This window comes from Heloderma suspectum, chromosome 2, assembly GCF_057233095.1.
Source record: "Heloderma suspectum isolate Gila_16-S chromosome 2, 16-S_ref, whole genome shotgun sequence".
Taxonomy (NCBI): domain Eukaryota; kingdom Metazoa; phylum Chordata; class Lepidosauria; order Squamata; family Helodermatidae; genus Heloderma; species Heloderma suspectum.
This window is the reverse complement of record NC_139459.1, coordinates 160,793,536-160,811,353: the sequence shown is the minus strand read 5'-3', so window position 1 is coordinate 160,811,353 and position 17,818 is coordinate 160,793,536. Positions and strand designations below refer to the sequence as shown.

The following is a 17,818-nucleotide window of genomic DNA, read 5'->3' as shown; positions in this document are numbered from 1 at the left end:
CTATTACCATAGGGCAGGTATAGGAAACCTTTTCCCTCCCAAGGGCTGTATTCCCTCAGGGGAAAGTCATCAGGGCCCACATACTGGTGGTGGGCAGGCCAATGCCAAAACCAGGCGGGCCCAAAGCCAAACGTACAAGCATACCATTCATGAATTGCTCTCACAATTGAGCAGTGGGTGGGTGGGGAAGATTGCAGGGTTTAACTTCCCCTCCCCATTATGTCTCCTCCCTGCACTGCTCCGCTGATCAGTAAAAACAACTGAACATCAGGGAGAGGGACTCAGACCCCTCTTCCCCACTCTTCAGCTGTTTCCCGATTATCTGAGCAGCACAGGAGGAGAAGTTCATGGGGAGGGAAGTTTGAAATCTCGCCTCTCTGCAATCTCCTCCCTCTGCCCATGCTGCTCAATGATGAAGGAGCTGCTCCAATGGGAGCCACTGCATGAAGATACCCCAGATTCCTCAAGGCAACAGCAGCAGCCAACAGAGCAGACTTCCTTCACCTTTCCTGTTGGGAAAGCTGAGGGGCAAAGGAAGCCTTTGGGAATCACCACTTCAAGGTCCTCCGGAGCCCTGACGGGTGGGACTTCAGGGAGCGGGAAGGGCCTCAGCAGGCCATATGGAGAGGCCTGGCAGGCCTCATCCACCCAGAGATGTCCCACCACTGGCCTAGGGCTTCATTAGTATGAGGCAGGCTACATTGGGGGACTAGGTATATTGTTGTATATGTTACACAGCAGGCACTAGTATAAAAAACATGGTCATTCTGAGCTTCCCAAGAGCATCACTTTAACTCCATTTCTTGAAGTTTTGTTTTCCTGAAACATTGGTAAATCAGTATCTACTGATATCAATATCTACTGATACCTACAAATCAGTAGATCACCCAAGGCTGTTAAAAAAGAGGTAGTATGAGATATTTTAAAAATTACATCAGTGTTTGCTATCTCTCATCCTCTATACTCTTTCAGCCACCCGAATTATTACTAAAGTTGTGGATCCCAATATTAAAGTAATTGAGAGCAGCTTTGAGCCTATCATCAGAAAAGAAGGTAAAAGTGGTTGATCCTGACTACCCAGCTCACTTCCATAAATTTAGGAAAGGACAGAGGTCCGGGGGAGGGGTGGGGGAAGAGGAAGACACTCAGTATTCACATTTCCACAGTTTCAGATTCCACTCCCATCACCAGTGAAATTCGAAGCAAATGCGGGGGTTTCTCCTCAGGCAACAGATAAGAAATATTTCAAGGTTTAGATAGTTTAGATAAGAATGGTGAAATGTTGGTGTATTCCACACATTTCCTAGGTTGTTGCTAGATTTCACCTAAATTGATGACTGAGAGTATATTTTGAGGTTTATCTTTGGGCTAAACAGGCAGGGACTTTCAAAGGAAGCAAAAAAGAGCATTCACATCCCAAGCCACAATATTAACAGTTTCACTCCTGAGTATAACCTCTCAGGATCCTTTAAATTAAAACCTTGTAACCTTGAATTCAATGTGCCACCTTATAGGCAGGCAATGGAAAGAATGTAAGGAAAGCACAATATAATGACGGTTGCTTACTGATGAGGCAACCAAACCATGCAAGGTTCACCCTGGATTCTAGAAGTGGAATGCAGGGTGGGCTTAATATGATTGTGGGCTCCTAAACCTCGAGGAGAGAATGCATCTCAACGTTAGGCTTTCTTATGATATTCTTAAGGCTTTCTTAAGAACAAAGCCATTTTTTTAGCATCCTGAGACACATTCTCTCTTTGTGGGTTTCTAGTGGATGCTTTCCAGTTTGTTCATACTCAGTACTCACTGTCTCCCAAACCTTGAGATATTTGTAGTGTCCTGTCCTGAACAAGCTAAAAGTGATGGGAAGCCCATATAAGCAGCTAAAGGGCTAGAGTTGAATGCACAACATTTTAATAAAACAATTATTTGCTACAGCTCAGGATGGCTTCATTACAGGGGATTTGATCTGACATGTTCCACAACTAATTACAATGCAATGACATGTTCAGTAATGCCAGGCTTACAGATCAGAAAAACTACTCCCCCCGTAGGAATGAAATAAGCACAGAAAATAGTGAGTGCTGATGATTACTCCCTCCATGGAGCCAAATCATCACTGGTTGCCAAACTAGTAACCCTACCTCTGGCTTCACCCCAGAGTATGATTCATCCTGGAAAGGCTTCTTAACATTGCTCACAATCCCACCACTGATGAGTCAGCAACAGTCCTCCTCAGAAGCCAAATTTCAGCTCTTTTCCATGTGCCAATGATCGCAACGGTGGCAGTCCCCAAAGAACACAGAAGCGTTTTTTAGAACTGCCTCTCAAAATGTGTGGAGACCAAAAGATAATTTTAGCCAGGAAAAGTGCCAGGAAGCCATATTCTGATCATTCATACAAAAGTAAGACTTAATGTTCTCTTCTAAACTGAGCTCTTAGGGTAGAAAATGGTGTAATGGGACTTGTTAGCAAACCATGGGCTACAGCACTTGTTCTGCCCCTGTGCTATATTCTATGGGTTGGATACAGGTTTAGTCATTCTTAGAGTATACCCACTGAAATTCTTGGGACTTCAGCCAGCCATGATTAATTTAAATCCCATTGATTTCAGTGGGTCTACTCTTAGTCTGATTAAATCTAGCTCCAGCCCTATATTTTCAATATGCAGTGTATTTTAGACACAAATCTGTGTGGAAACATGGAAGAGACTTTACAATTACTATGAATAAATAAGTAAAGGATGGTAGGTACAATGCTCGCAAGTTTTAAGTGGCACTGAATTCAGTAGAAAAGTTGAGCCTGTGCTTTAGGCTGCAATCCTATACCCGCTTACCCATTCAACTCAGTGGGATTTAATTCTGTGTAGACATGTATAGGACTGCACTGTAAATCACTACTACCAAATTCAGTGGTTCCTAGAAGTGCTTACAGTTGGTTAGATTATGCCCATAACTTTTTTTCTAAATTTGTTGTATGTTTTATGAAGTTATGTTTGGATTATGAAGTCTGTTAGAGCTCAAATGCATCTTTAAAAGTCTGACTCTCCAAAACAATGTTTTAAAATAATTGTTTATCACAGATGTTAAAAAAATAACAAGAGTAGTTGGTGGCACCACAGTTCGAAAACAGATTGAAGGTAAGTGCCATAAAAGAGACCAAATAGCAACTATTTTGGCTTACAGCAGGGGTGGGCAATTTGTAGGCCAAACCATCTGGAAGGCCACAGCTCTCATCAGCCCAGGCTAGCATAGCCAATGGTGAGGGATGATGGGAATTATAAGCCAAAACATCTGGAGGGCCACAAATAGCTCACCCTGGTTTACAATACAATAATGTCTAGCTGTGAACTGAAGCAAAGCACCAACCCTTTTTTAAAGGAAGGTTTTCATAAAACAGTTTTCTTAATGCAGATCTTAAGTTAAATCAAAACTGCAGAAAAATCACACAGCCAAGGAGCAAGGACCACTCAAGGCCTCCCAGAGCATCTCTCAAGGCAGGGTTGTTATACTTAGTTTGAGCTGGGATTAGGGAAAGCTTCCTCCTGTACTACCTACTGATGCGATCTTAATAGCTGCTGTCATTTCAATGTGAATACCATCAAGCGACTGGTGCACATCTATTCAGTTCAAAACAGCCGCAGAAATGTGGTAGCAACAGTGCAGATTAGAAATGGCAAACCCCTGAATCCACCACATAGCTTTTGGTAGCAGACACCCTTCATTTCCCAGATACTCAGACTTCTGTAGTTCTAGATAATGTACAGCATGTCAGATTGCACATTTATATTGATGGATATCAATGCAGACATACATCAATAACAATGCACACAGATAACCTGGCAACTCAACCCAAAACCTCTGCGTCAGTCTCTATCTACAGCAGTGTCATAGCATTGCTGCATCACTGTAAAGTTTTCATCCTGGTCCCAGAAGCTTTAGAATTTGCCCTGAAGTTATAGTTAGGTGTTACTTTTTAGATGCATGTTTATCCCAGATACTTTGAAAATTATGCAATATGTCTTTCATATTTATAACACACTTTGCAATTTTGAAATAATACTTTGCAGTGCCATCCATTACAAAGCTCACCAAAGTGATTGAAGGGGAACCAGAATTTAAGCTGGTCAGGGAAGGCGAGACAGTAACTAAAGTGATTCACGGAGGTGAATATGTCTTATGGGCTGGACATTACTAACTAGAATGGTTTGGAAGAGGCAATTACAATTTCAGATCTTCTGCAAGGCAGAAGAGAGCAATTCTGTTAGCTGCTGGATTTGCTTTTAGCATGTGTTATAATGATAATGATGTGTTACACTTCAATTCTTCATTATTAAACTATTTACCTCTCTTTTCCTTCTTATTAATGCCAGTAAAAGAAATCAAATGCAATGTACTTATTTTTCACTTTGCATGTTGAAATGTTGCTTTTTCTTAATATTTTTATGCCTGCATCCTGAATTGTAATCATGAGATGAAATGTGGACAAGCAGTTTTGCCAGCTCTTTTAATTTCTTCATGTTCCAACATATTCATGTTCCAACATAGCCTTGAGAAACTTTTTATATTGTTGTCATCAGGGTTGTGAACAAACCCTGAAAAGGAACTACCAGTCTATCCAAAAACTCAATACATTTAAATAAAAAGAACCCTATATATTCTGATTTTTTTTTTAAAAAAAACCAATCATGATGTTCATAGTTTGTGAATATTTGGCCTTGACACAACTGGCATGCTTGGAAATGAAAATGGCCCTATTTCCATTCTTCCTTATGTAATGGTTGAATGAAAACCTTGGAATCTAATCTAACCTTGGATTAGATCCCTGCACTGAGCAGGGGGTTGGACTCAATGGTCTAATAAGCCCCTTGCAACCCTACTATTTTATGATTCTGTGATCTAACCATTTCTAATATCTGTCCTCTCTGCCCATGTTCTGAAATGAAAAGCCCTTAGCTGCTTAGGGAGATGTCGGAACAATCCAGTGAGTTGTCCATTACCTTGTCTCTAACTTTTAAAAACATCTTTTTAGAGCCTATAATTAAAAAATACACAAAAATAATTGATGGCCATCCTGTGGAAGTGACTGAGAAAGAAGTGACCGAAGAAAGAATCATTCAAGGTAAACCATGTCACAAGTATGCGAACTTTTTACCAAAAGGAAGGGGGAAAGGACGTGCACCATTTTTAATCTTTTCCTGTGGAGCCCACTTCTGATTCTGGGATATTTGAGACTAGCTGCCAGCAACAGAACAAACCATAGCCTGACGGTACCTTAATTCCTGAGGAAAGGTCTTATGAGAAGAAATATGATTTACTAGTTCTCTGTCATCCAATTTAACTACTCTAGAGGAGCCCTATTCCCTCCTTATCTTTTAAATCTGCTGTTATGTCCACAACTTTCATCATTGCCATCTCATGAGCCTCTTGTTTGTTGTTTTACTGCATAGTTGTTTATTGTATAGCATTTCCAAACCTCATAATCAAATCCTGATGAAGCTGTGAAAAATCAGCCTGTGGGAGGGAGGAATGTGGTAGTTGGACATCTACAGTACTTCATAGAGTGCCTGCATTGCAACACATTTTCATTCACCTTCACAAGCCTCGCTCTTCTTTTTGTTCAAATCTCTGCATCTATCACACCAGCCACCAGGCATACCAGTCTCTGTAAGTGACACTGAACACACCAAAGCTTCTGCTAGGGCCCTGTTCCATGACTGTCTGTGATCATAATGAACATTATCTTCCTGTTCAAATTAATAACACAGCAGTGAAGACAGTAGAAAAGAAATTCTAAGAGTTAGGTGTTTTGTTTTCAAATACACCTCACTGAGCCTTTTTTACTTCAGGTCCTGAACTGAAATATACCCGAATCACTACAGGTGATGGAGCAGATACTGAGGAGACCCTTAAGAAATTGCTGGAAGAAGGTTAGTGTTCCTTTGACAAACTGAAGTATGGACTGCATTGAGACATATTCATCGTTTTAGTGGCTACATAGTGGCTACTTTAATGGGTACATGGCGACCATGCAACAGAAATCTAGATTGCACACTGCTGAGTCTGGATGTGTTTAAATCTGAGCATTTGATCATGGCAACATTATGCACAATATTTGATAGGAATCAGATTTCCAGGAATCACGATGTTTATCTATATGTACGTGAGTGTGTGAGTTATAGTGAATGTCTGCAATGTGATTATTGATTGTTGACTCCAAGTAAATTTTGTGAATTTCTCAAAAGTCAGGAGACACACTTGTGAATGTTGACAAAGCACCTAAAATCAGGGAAATGTATATCTATTTTCTATATTAACAAAATGAATCAGCAGTTGTCAATATTCAGTACTGACATTCACATAATCTGCTATCAGGCTTCATGGAAGGCATATTCAAGGTCTGCTGCAATTACCTTTGCTTGTGATTCATCTCACATTCAATATATACCTCATTAATACTTTAATGCCTGTTCAAGTGAAACTGCAAATATTTATTCTACACTAGGAACACACTGCAACCATTGCTTTCTTTTAATGAAAACAACCAGATGTTTGGCGTGATACTTATTACTGTAATAGTTGGATTGTGTAATTGTAAAGTATGCTTGAATGTGCTGCAATTGCAATTTCTCAGTGTCCTGTATAAATCAGTTTCATGCCATAAACATGTGTCCTATCAGAGGTTACCAAGGTGACCAAACTCATTGAAGGTGATGGTCATTTACTTGATGATGAAGAAATCAAAAGACTCCTCCAGGGAGGTTAGTGAGTACAAGACAACTAACCTCATCGCAATGAGCTTTGAGAACTGACAAACTGATCTCTCAACTTTTTAAAGACTGATTTAATTAAGCAAAAATCTACGGAACAAAAACAAAGAATGATGTATGCAATGTTTACTTTTGAGCATTCAGAATCCACACTGGAGAAAAATAAACATTTGTGCGTGTCTTGCTCAGTCTTTAAACAGTTTCAAATGAGCAATGAAGATTTATTTCTGATACAAATATTCTACAATACATTTTGAACTTTAACAAATACTTACGAAGTATAAAGTGGTAAAAGTCCAGATCTTTTGCATTATTCATTAAAAATGAATATTCATTGCTTATAAGTTAACAAAGGCATGTTAGCATCTTTCTTTGGAAATGACTGCAGTTTATATGCACTAAATTTTAATAATTATAATTATCTTCAAGAGTACAGTACAGTGCACTCATCTTTATACTGAGCAGGTTGATGCAAACTCATATCAAATCATAAATCAGGGGAAGTGTCAGGACCCAGCCCTATCAGGTTGAACAACCGTCACAGTCAGTGCAATATCGTGTGGACCACCCCTCCTGATCTCGTCTGAACTCGGAAGCTAAGCAGGGTCAGCCCTGGTTAGTACTTGGAAGGGAGACTGCCTGGGAATCAGGCTTCCTGCATTGAGCAGGGGGTTGGACTCAATGGACTTGTAGGCCCCTTCCAACCCTATGATTCTATAACTTAGCACCATTGGCTGACCACTTCCAAGCCATGGAGAGGCAGTGTTCAGTGCAACTGTGGCAGCAGCAGATGCCATTACTAGAAGTGGCATCGCACTATCACGGAAAACTGTTATGTGGTACAGAGGTTGGGTACAAATGAGGAATGATTGTGTGGAACTGGAGAATGCATGAATTCTCCATGCAACATCCTTAAAACATGCTGTCTACTAAGAGGCAGCCATTTTGGCTCTGTGACAATCCCATGGGTTTGAGGGATGGGTATTATGGGCTTTCAACTCACAACAAGTCTAATAAAACAGATCCTCTATAATTGCTTCTCATAGGATGCCACTATAGTTACATCAGTCTGTGCTGCTTTGCACCCAGTCCCAGCCATGCATACTTGTAGGATGAGGTTTTCATTGCCATATGCTTGCCAGCTTTGTTGGCCAATAGCATTTGAGCATAATAAATCACTGCATCGTATAAAGTGGAGTGCACTGTATTGCCAGGAATGGTTTCCGCATCTTCACCTTGTCTATTCTTCTCCAATAAATAACCAGAAGAAACTGGTGTGCAACTTTAAAAAATGTGATGCCTATGAAATTAATCTTTATTCATCAGTTTGGAATGTTTTTGCTTGTTGTGTAGATTAGAAATATCTGGGGTATATGAAGAATGAAGGAAAAAAGAATTCAAGTATTTTTGCAAAGTTTACTGTAGCCTGACTTCGAACCCCAAGCTACATATTTTATTCTTGTTCCAGTTGAAGTGAGTCCACATCATCTTAGCTCCTGTTACGATTAACGAAGTGTCAGATTTGGAAGCCAGTGAAGTAGATCACAGCCAGCTGGCTCTTCATTGGTCTAGATCTTGAAATCCCTCTCAGGCAAAATTAATCAGAAGAGTCTCACCTGCATAATAAATTCATAAAGAGCAGGGAGAGCGAGAAGGAGAGCAGAGCACATGTCCTCTTAATTTAGCAAAACTGTAAGAACAGGTGTTAACCCCCCCCCCCCCCGGACAGGAGAGAATAGCTGTGTATTTGTTATATATTAAATTAACGGTGCACTCCTAACCAGATAGGCGTCCGCCTCCAAACTTGGAGGCAACCGCCTACCCAATGCAGGGCAGGAGAAGCACAGAGGGGATCGTTCCCTCTGCACTTCTCCTGCCCTGCATTTTTGGCTAGACAATCGATTGCGGCTGTCTAGCTGCAGGCGGGAGGAGACTGATGTACAGCACATAGGATGTGTCGTACAGGCATTTCCACCCTCCCCACCCTGGAATGCCCCCAGGCATGCCCATTTTCAGCCGCTCTGTGCTCCTCTTGCGAGGAGGGGGCTGTTCCATGCTGCCTCCAAGGCAGCGTGGAAATGGGGGAAGGTCAGTTCCTGGAAAACAACATATCCTTTGGCCATCCAGCGGCCATAGGATTGCTCCCTAAATGTATTAAGAAGTACATGTATTTAAAAACAAAACAAGAGTCCTAACTAGAGCAAGGGTGGACATCTTCCATCAGCCTTAGCCAGCATAACCAGTGATGAGGGATACGTCTGGAGAGCCACAAGTTGCCCACCCCTGCTGTAGAGGAAAGAAATACCAAAAAGCATCCATTGTTTTAGCATTCCATAGGCCACCTGTGCAAAATGTGGATCCAGTAGACAGTGGTTTCACAGCTGTGCATTAGGAATGAGTGAAGGGGCTCTGGTGGCACCTAGAAGACCAACTCCTTTTTTAATTTCTAGAGGATAAGTTGTCCTAGGCTGTAGAATGTGAATCCATTAGCAGGTGGGACCTTGAAGACAGTGGCTCTGCCTCTCATTGTTAACTTAAGTACTGCATGTTAATAATTCCATTTTCATATACCTGAAGTAGCTTATTCAAGCTTATGCTGTAATTTAAAAACAAAAACAAATAGGCTTTGAGGTGCCAGAAAGCCCACCCTACCTTCAGTTCTTTGCTTCTGGTTCTTTGATACAAACATGTGCAACAAAAACCATTACTCTGATCACCAAGAGTGTGATAAATTACAGTTCTAATAAATTATATATCATGGATATGGATTATCTTAGTGGTAGAATGTATGCTTTGCATGCCAGATATACCAGACTCACTCCCCAGCCTCAATTTAAAAGCATCTCAGGTAGCAGGGTTGAAAAATGCCCCCGCCTGAGACTGCAGAGATCCTCTGCCAGTCGAAGTGGGCAGTAATGGGCTAGCTGGATTAATGAAACACTTTCATGTGTTCAACTGATGAGGCTCTGAGCACTTGCAGTAATTGGAACCTCTCCCATACGTCCTGAAATGCTGTAAAATGAACCATTGAATTCTCTTCTTCTTCTTCTTGCTTTTGGGAGGTAACTACTAAAAGCATTATCCTTGACTGAGTGAATCAGTTGAACAGATGTATTTACCTTCATTGTTTTCTCACTTTTCCTTGCTTCTTCCAGCCCCTTTTTTACTGGCTTCCCATGTAATGTTTTGATACTTGAGTAGCCATACACACATACGCCCCGTACTTGCGTTTGGTGCTGCAATAATGATAGCAATTTTGGAAGCATTCAGATTTTTCCTTTTTCCAGTCCAAAATGCCCAAAGCCCATGAAACAAAATCCTCCCCTTGCCTAAAGCAACACACCAAGCACTAAGATTATTGCACCGTGAACTTTACATGTTTTGTGCAACATGCCAGGTGTTGGCAGTGCTTAGCTGCCTGCCCTAGAATAGCCCTCAGTGTATCACTTCACTTTTAAGAAAACCTTTTGGCATTTGTCCATGGCTTTCCTGAATAAAGATGCACCCATCCACTGTAAGACTTTCAAGTCTGGATCCCTTTCCTCTCAAAAATGCTATCGATAACTGATGCTTTTTTTTAATGCTTACCATAGCTGGATCTGAGTACACCAAGGTTACTAAAGTAATTGAGGGAGACCCACAGATTATCGAGACAGAAATAAAGAAAATTCGTCTGGAAGGTTAGTTATGCAGTTACATGAACCATCCTCACATCCAACCATTGCTGTAGGTGAAGCTTTATAATTACTTGCATGGAAATCAGTTAGGGCCAGAAACAGAACAGGCAAAGCTTCTAATTCTCACCTCACCGTACCCAGTTGTTTATGTGGTTTTGTTGCATGGAATGTCTGTTCTGTTCCCTAAGTAAAAGTAGCAGTGCTTTGTATAGTTATGACTTAGTCATTGAAGAATGTGATTGGTCATGAACAGAATAGTTCTCTGTTTCAATGACAAGTTCTAAGTACAATACAAGGAATGAGTGAAGCCTTATTAATTCATTTCTTGTATCTTAGGGCACAATCCTATGGGGATAGTTGGCCACCTCTGAACTTAGAGGCAGCTGACTATCCAGTACAGGGTGGGCGGAGCGCGGAGGGGATCTTCTCCATGCTCCTGCCACTCTGCATTGGTGGCTACACAGCCAATTTTGGAGAGGGGGGAGGCTGGATGGCGCATAGGAAGTGTCATAATGGTGCTTCCGCAGTCCCCGTCCCACCCCTGGGAACGCCCCCTTTTCAGCCACTCCGTGCTGCTCTTCTGAGCACAGAGCCAGGGACGAATCACACCTCTTACGAGGAGGTGCAGGCAGCAAGCTGAATTTCTGGGAACCAGCCTTGGAGCACTGGCTCCAAGCTCAGTTCCCAGAAACCAAAAAATCCTATGGCTGTCTAGACGCTGTCTAGCAACCATAGGATTGTGCCCTTAGTCTAGAGTGCAAAATGTCAGTTCCTTTCCTTAGATTTCTTTCTTATAAGAAGGCTACAATATATCTATTTTACCAGAAAAATAATTGAGTGAATTGAGCTAGTTGAACATAGCATGTGAAGGTTTTGTTCAAGACATACTACACAATTAAAGGAAATGCCAAATTGTATTTAAAATAGGTCTCCATATTTAGGGATGTACGAAAGTCACTTACCTGTTCGCGGGTTATGCTGATGCTCGGGGGGAGGCGCTCTGTCCCCCCCCCCCCGAATCCTGGCCGGCCGGCTCCGCTCCACAGGGATTCTGCGGAACCGTCGGCTGGCTCCGCCAGTGGCCAGACATCCAGCTGCTGGCTAGCAGGGATGCAAATGGCGGCGGCCATAGCCGCCGCCATTTGCATCCCTGCAGTCAGCCGTGATAGGCTATGTAAATGTTTATGTAGCCTATCATGGCTGATTAAAAAAAAAAAAGTGCGTACGCAAATGGCGGCGCCCATGGGCGCTGCCATTTGCATTCCTTATTTTGGCATATCTTAGTCTACGTAAACATTTACGTAGACTAAGACGGAAAAAATAAGGGGAACGCAAATAGCGTAGACACTACACTATTTGCGTTCCCCTTATTTTCACCATCTTAGTCTACGCAAATGTTTACGTAGACTAAGACATGCCAAAATAAGGAACGTAAATGGCGGCGCCCATGGGCGCCACCATTTGTGTACGCACGTTGTTGTTGTTTTCTTTTAAATCAGCCATGATAGGCTACGTAAACATTTGCGTAGCCTATCACGGTGTTTTTGAAAAATCTAGCCGTGATAGGCTACGTAAATCTTTACGTAGCGTATCACTTTTTTTGTTTTTTTAACTGGAAATGGCGGCGGCGGCAGCCAGTCGGAAGACCCGCAGCCGCCAAGCCGCCGCCACAGCCGCCGCCGCCAGGAAGATCCGCCCAAGGTAAGTCCCGTCCCGGGGGGGGCGGGGGGCAGACCGTTCCGCCACCGATTTCGGGGGGCCGAATGCGCTGGCATTCATCCTCCCCGAGATTCGTGGCGGAATTCTCTTACATCCCTAATCATATTCATAACTGCAGTATGGCACTGCATATGTAGAACATCTGTTCAAATATTTAGGTGTTGCATAAATCCAAGCAAACTAGAGACATTGGAGCTGGTATCCAGAATGGGTGTGTGAGGGACGTGTGAAATTCTATAGTGCCTTCGCATATTCCTAGATGAAAGGTTTCAAAAACAGCTCAGCATTATGTGTGTGTAGCAGGTATCTTTGGCAGCATCTCCATCCAAAAATTGTACTTCTAGCCTCAGCCTGTTAAATTGTAGAGTTCTACTACAAACTGCAAAGGTAGCTGTGTTGGCCAAGAGAAAAAAAATCACAGAAAATTACCAAAATCAATATCACTGTTTATTAAGCCAACTCAAAGGTCACAAAATACGATGCAGGCTTTTGAGTTCTCCAGAACTCTGTCAGGCAAGATGGTAAACAAAGGGTGGGAAAGGGCGGGGGGAATGTCCAAGCCACGGAGTCTGTATTTGTTTACAGTCTTAAGACGGAAAGTAGGAGGAGGGGCTTCCACAAGAGAAAGAAATCTTCCATGATAGGAAGGGCTCTATTCATGGAAAGGCCCCCACATGATTTTTGGGGAAAACCCCCCCCCCACATATACACACCACAGCTTTCCCCATTCAGCAGGGTCTCTTTACTCTCTGTGTAGTATTTTTAGGGGGCTGGAGGGGCTGCCATAGGAAGGAGGGAGTGGAGAACGCCACTTCTGCCAGAGCAGTTGATCCAATATAAATCTAGACCTAACCCATTCAAATGAGGCTCTACCAGATATAGAGATGGTATCAGGTTCTACCCAGGACCCTCCCAAGGTTGCTGGGAAGAAGAAACAAAGATCCTCTTACAGTAGTTTGTTGAAATAATGTGCATAGGGCAACCAGTTCATGTATTTCTTCTCTTATTTGCAGTAAAGTTCAGACTGCCATGTCATTGAATATATTTTATTTTTCCAAACTATGGGGCCATGCTTAAATCTCTTCTGTTGAAATCAATGTGATTTAAAAGTGTTTAACGTTGGCTGGATCACACTCTTATATTATCACGTTCTAGGAGTGTGGCCAGGATCCAAAGAACTGGTCAGCTAGTGCCATGTGCCCCCAAAAGGCTGGGTTTTTATTTCCTGAACACCAATGCCCATGCCTCATAACAAGACAGTTCTGTACTGTGCATGCCTAAGCGCCTGAGCATGTTCAAAGTAGCTCTTCAGATCCCAGTCTGTATCTTTAAATGCGCACACTGGCCCATATCTCACGGAGGTGGTAAACCTGTGTCTGGCTGATACTATTTCTGAATGCAGATAGGGACCCACATGACTGAATACGCCTCCTTGGGGTGGGGGTGGGGAGATTTCTTGCATGTCAGGAATGAGACTAGGCTGGGGTGCGCTTCTGCTTGACATGCTAGTTTTCTATGAACAGGGAATAGCATTTTGTGGACTGTACTTCTTGTCACTGAATAATGTTCACAAAAAACACAGCAAATGAATTGGTGGAAAATATATAAAAATTAGTTATTTCTCCAGTGGTCTAAAACTCAACATAACTGAACAAGTAATTCAACTTTACAATTTGTCAAAATTGTAATTTTGAAGATATGTTACTGCTCTGTTTCAAATGCCTATGATAAATTATGTATGACTGCAACACTTTTTCTTTTTAGAAACACCTGTAAAGAAAGTGCAAACATCCAGAAGGGTACAAGGTACAAAGAAGGCCCTATTATGTTTACCTGTAAAATAACTTCAGTGCTTAACTGGAAGTGATAAACAGGTTGCAGTTCAATGCAGGCTGGGAGATCCTTTGTGGACAATCTAATTTACAAAAGCTGGTAATGTTTTAATAGGCATTTAGAACAGGGGTGCATGCACATACAGACGCGTAACAAACACATGCACACATTATATGTGTCACTTTGACTGTCACTGATGAAGAGAGAAACCAAAACATTTGATAGAAATTAAAGCATATACATTAAAGAATGCTTTGCCAATTGCTTTATTATACACACACACACACCTGCCCAGACCCTAAGATCATCCTCAGTGGTCCTTCTCCGTGAGCCCCTGCCAAAGGAAGTGAGGCGGGTGGCTACCAGGAAGAGGGCCTTTTCTGCTGTGGCACACTGGCTGTGGAATGAGCTCTCAAGAGAGGTTTGCCTGGTGCCTACGTCATAATCTTTCAGGCGCCAGGTAAAGACCTTTTTTATTTTCCCAGCTTTTATAGTCTTTTAACTTTGCTGTTTTCGGTATTTTAAATCTCTACATTGCTGCTAGATTGTATTCTTGTTGTATTTTTATACTGTAGTTTTAAGCTTTTATATTGTTTACTGTTTTTAGTCTGTATTTTGTGGTTTTAATTTCTGTGAACTGCCCATAGAGCTTCAGCTATTGGGCGTATAGAAATGTAATACACACACACACACACACACACACACACACCAACGATCTGTATAAAGGTCTCTGAGGAAGGGAATAGAGAGCCTTCTCTCCACCCCTTCCCCAGTGACCCTGTTATATATTGCTCTTTCCCCGCTGCTAGTAACAGTGGGAAAAGAGAGGATCTCTGGGGGAGGGAGAGTACAGGCAGTGAGGAATTCAGCGGTGGTGGTGGGGTCTGGGCACCCTGAGGGGGAGGGGGAGGTTTTGCATCTCTGGTTTAGAGAGAAATTAATTCATGGCAGAAATACATGAAAAGCTCCTTCCACAAAATATGAACTTCAGATGTACCGCATTGAACATATACTATCAGTGAATGAAACAATAATGTACTATGGGCAGAGCCACAAAAGAGCAGAGGCTTTTCAGTCTTATGCTTGCCTTGTAAAGCAAGGATAGATGCATCATCTATAGGAGAGGATCAGCTCAGCCCTTCCCTCACCCACCCTCATAACTAGATATCAAGAGTCTTCTCACTGATTTGCATGCTACTTTACTATGTTTAGGGATTGGGGGGAGGGGGTTTCCCATAGGGAAGCGTTCATTTCTGATTATGTGGTTTTATTGTTTTTATTTGTATGATAATTATTCATACTGTTGCACACCGCCCTGCTATCCACAAGGATGAAAGGCGGTTTAATTTTTTAAAAATACATGCATACATACATACATGTATGGTTATAACATCCACACATCTTTTTTGGGTTCAGCAGGATCACCACGGAGAAGAACAAGGCTTGTCCGTCCTTCTGCAAGAAAACAGAATCCACAGAAAGAGAATTCACAGAAAGAGAACTGAAGAGCTGAGGCTTTGAGAAAAGAATTCATAAAACAAAAAGGTCACAAGGGAGAATATTGTTTCACAAAGAAAAACATTTACTGAAACCTGTGCTCTCATTAACCATTGGACGTACCATCCACTAACCCATAAAATCACACGGGAGTACATGTGGTAGAAAGCACTTCCTAAAAATATGCCTAATAATCAGGGATTAACTCAGACTGTATCCATTTTCTATGAATCAGAACTACATAAATTAAGTTACATCCTATCTGAAGTAAATAAAATTTTAAGTGGCAAAATGTAAAAGCTATGTAAACCTAGCAAAACCATAATGTTTCAGGATTATGTCATTATGACATCATCTGATTAAACATTAATGACATTAAATGTGACTGTGACTCTTACAATGTTACCTTTAAAATTCATAATAAGAATTGGCATAGGATCTTTGTTTGCATCGTTGCATAGAACTACCATCTGAAAATACAAATGTTCAGGCATGTTACTGGATTGGTTACATATTGTCTAATGTTCCAAACCAAAACACACAGCAAAGACATTTGCTCCTATCTTGCACATCTTGCACATAGCAGCAGACAGTACTACATAAGGAGCTTCCTCTCAAACATGATCAGTATTCCTGCTCACCTGTTAGAGGCATTAGAGGAGTAAAGGGTGGGGGAGGTTGCCTGGCCTGGATTCAGATTCTCCATATGTGTGTTATGCATGTGGGGATGCTGAACGGGGATTCTTCCCTCACCTGCTGTATTCTTTTGTACATTAAGGAACTAGCCCAGAAGGATCATCTGCGCAAAGAAACCTGTTCATGGATTGCCTTTGTTGAATCTTTTTCCTGTCCATTTTGTACCCAAATGCAGATACCCAAGTAGAAAAGACATGCATTTAACAATAACCACTTTTCTTTATGGATGTGGGGCCAGATCCTTTCCTGACTGCTACATCCATGTATTTTGCCGAGGAAAACAGTGATTGAAGTTCATGTTCCCCACTCTCAGCTGAAGCTTCTTGCATTTTGTACTTGGGTGTCTGTAGCTCTGTACAAAGCACAACGTGGCTATTAGTTCTGTGGATATCAACAGAACTGGCATTTAAGAATAATTATGGCTGATGCCACTTTCCTTGGCTGAACATGTAAACTGAAGGTTTAGCCAGATTGAACTACAGCCAGGTGAACTGAACGACCTGAATCCAAAAGAGAGAAGTGCTGCTGATTTCAGTAGGGCTAAGTCAGTTTAAATCCAAGACCTCTAGCTTGTCTGCATTGTGCATTTGACACTCTGTCTGAAGACCTCTGCTTTATGGAGTGTGTGTTAGTTCCTACTGAAATCAACAGTTGTATAAGTATCCTAATAAAAGTAAGCCCCATTGAATTCAAGGGGTCTTATTCATGAGCCATTGTATTAAATCATCTAGATGAATCTTAAAGTTGAAAATAAAAATATATTGACTATAGTATTTCTGTACAGAAGACCATTGCTGCACCAAAGATAAGGTTGATAAAATGTTAGCCTTTATAAAAACAAACAAATCCTTATTTGAATCACTGAATTTTTGAAAACAGAATAGATCAATGAAATGAATGCAAAAACTTATTCCTGTTTGGGAAGAAATACTTCATTTGGACTTGGTTTGGAAGCTTTTGTATCAAAAATGCTCTGCTAATTTCCATTATTAATGTGGATTTGTTTGTAAATTGTTGTTTTTATAACTAGTTTATTTGCTTCTTCTGCCATATTTGTATGTCAACTATGTAAGAAACCTTGTGAAGGGAGTAACAAAATTTCATCAAGGTGCCTTAATGTTTTGTTAGAAAGAATTCAGAGTGTGCCTTTATATTTCCATTTCGAAACAAATATTCATTAAATAAATTGGCTGAATTATTATGCTGTTTATTTGTAGTAACTATTTGATGAGAAAAATGCAAATCCCCAGAATGATGGGCAATAATAAAAAATAACTATTGCATAAATACACACACAGAGAGAGAAAGAGAGAGAGAGATACACACACACACACACGCACACACACGTATATATAATACACACACACACACATGCCAGTGGTTTTCAAACTGTGTTCCTTGCAACCCTGGGTTCCTCAGTGAGATCAGTAATGGCCATTAAGGTTCTTTGAAATACAGCTTGCCAGTCACTACCTAGAATGTGCAGTCATGGGAGGGCATTGGGTGTGTTCTAGGATTGACTCTGTTACATGGGCAAGTGTGAGGCCCATGGGCTGGGTAGTGCCTTGCAAAGACTGAGCATATGCCCTGGAATATGCTCCAGAATCCTCTGCAACACATACAATTC

The 17,818-nt window shown here is 41.5% G+C and overlaps 1 protein-coding gene across 6 annotated transcripts in view; it reads left to right on the top strand.

Annotated features, from left to right (window-relative positions):
* Positions 1-17,399, top strand: part of POSTN (periostin) — a 55,996-nt gene extending 38,597 nt beyond the window's left edge. The window contains exons 17-25 of one of the 6 annotated variants that reach the window (XM_084835463.1): positions 973-1,053; positions 3,083-3,139; positions 4,070-4,165; positions 5,032-5,121; positions 5,849-5,929; positions 6,680-6,760; positions 10,363-10,449; positions 13,930-13,971; positions 15,415-17,399. In XM_084835463.1, coding sequence (XP_084691589.1) covers positions 973-1,053; positions 3,083-3,139; positions 4,070-4,165; positions 5,032-5,121; positions 5,849-5,929; positions 6,680-6,760; positions 10,363-10,449; positions 13,930-13,971; positions 15,415-15,503 — 704 coding nt within the window. In that variant the 3' untranslated portion in view covers positions 15,504-17,399. The remainder of the gene's footprint in view (positions 1-972; positions 1,054-3,082; positions 3,140-4,069; positions 4,166-5,031; positions 5,122-5,848; positions 5,930-6,679; positions 6,761-10,362; positions 10,450-13,929; positions 13,972-15,414) is intronic. The other 5 variants (XM_084835464.1, XM_084835465.1, XM_084835466.1 and 2 more) reach the window with 5 other exon arrangements.
* Positions 17,400-17,818: the final 419 nt, after the last annotated feature.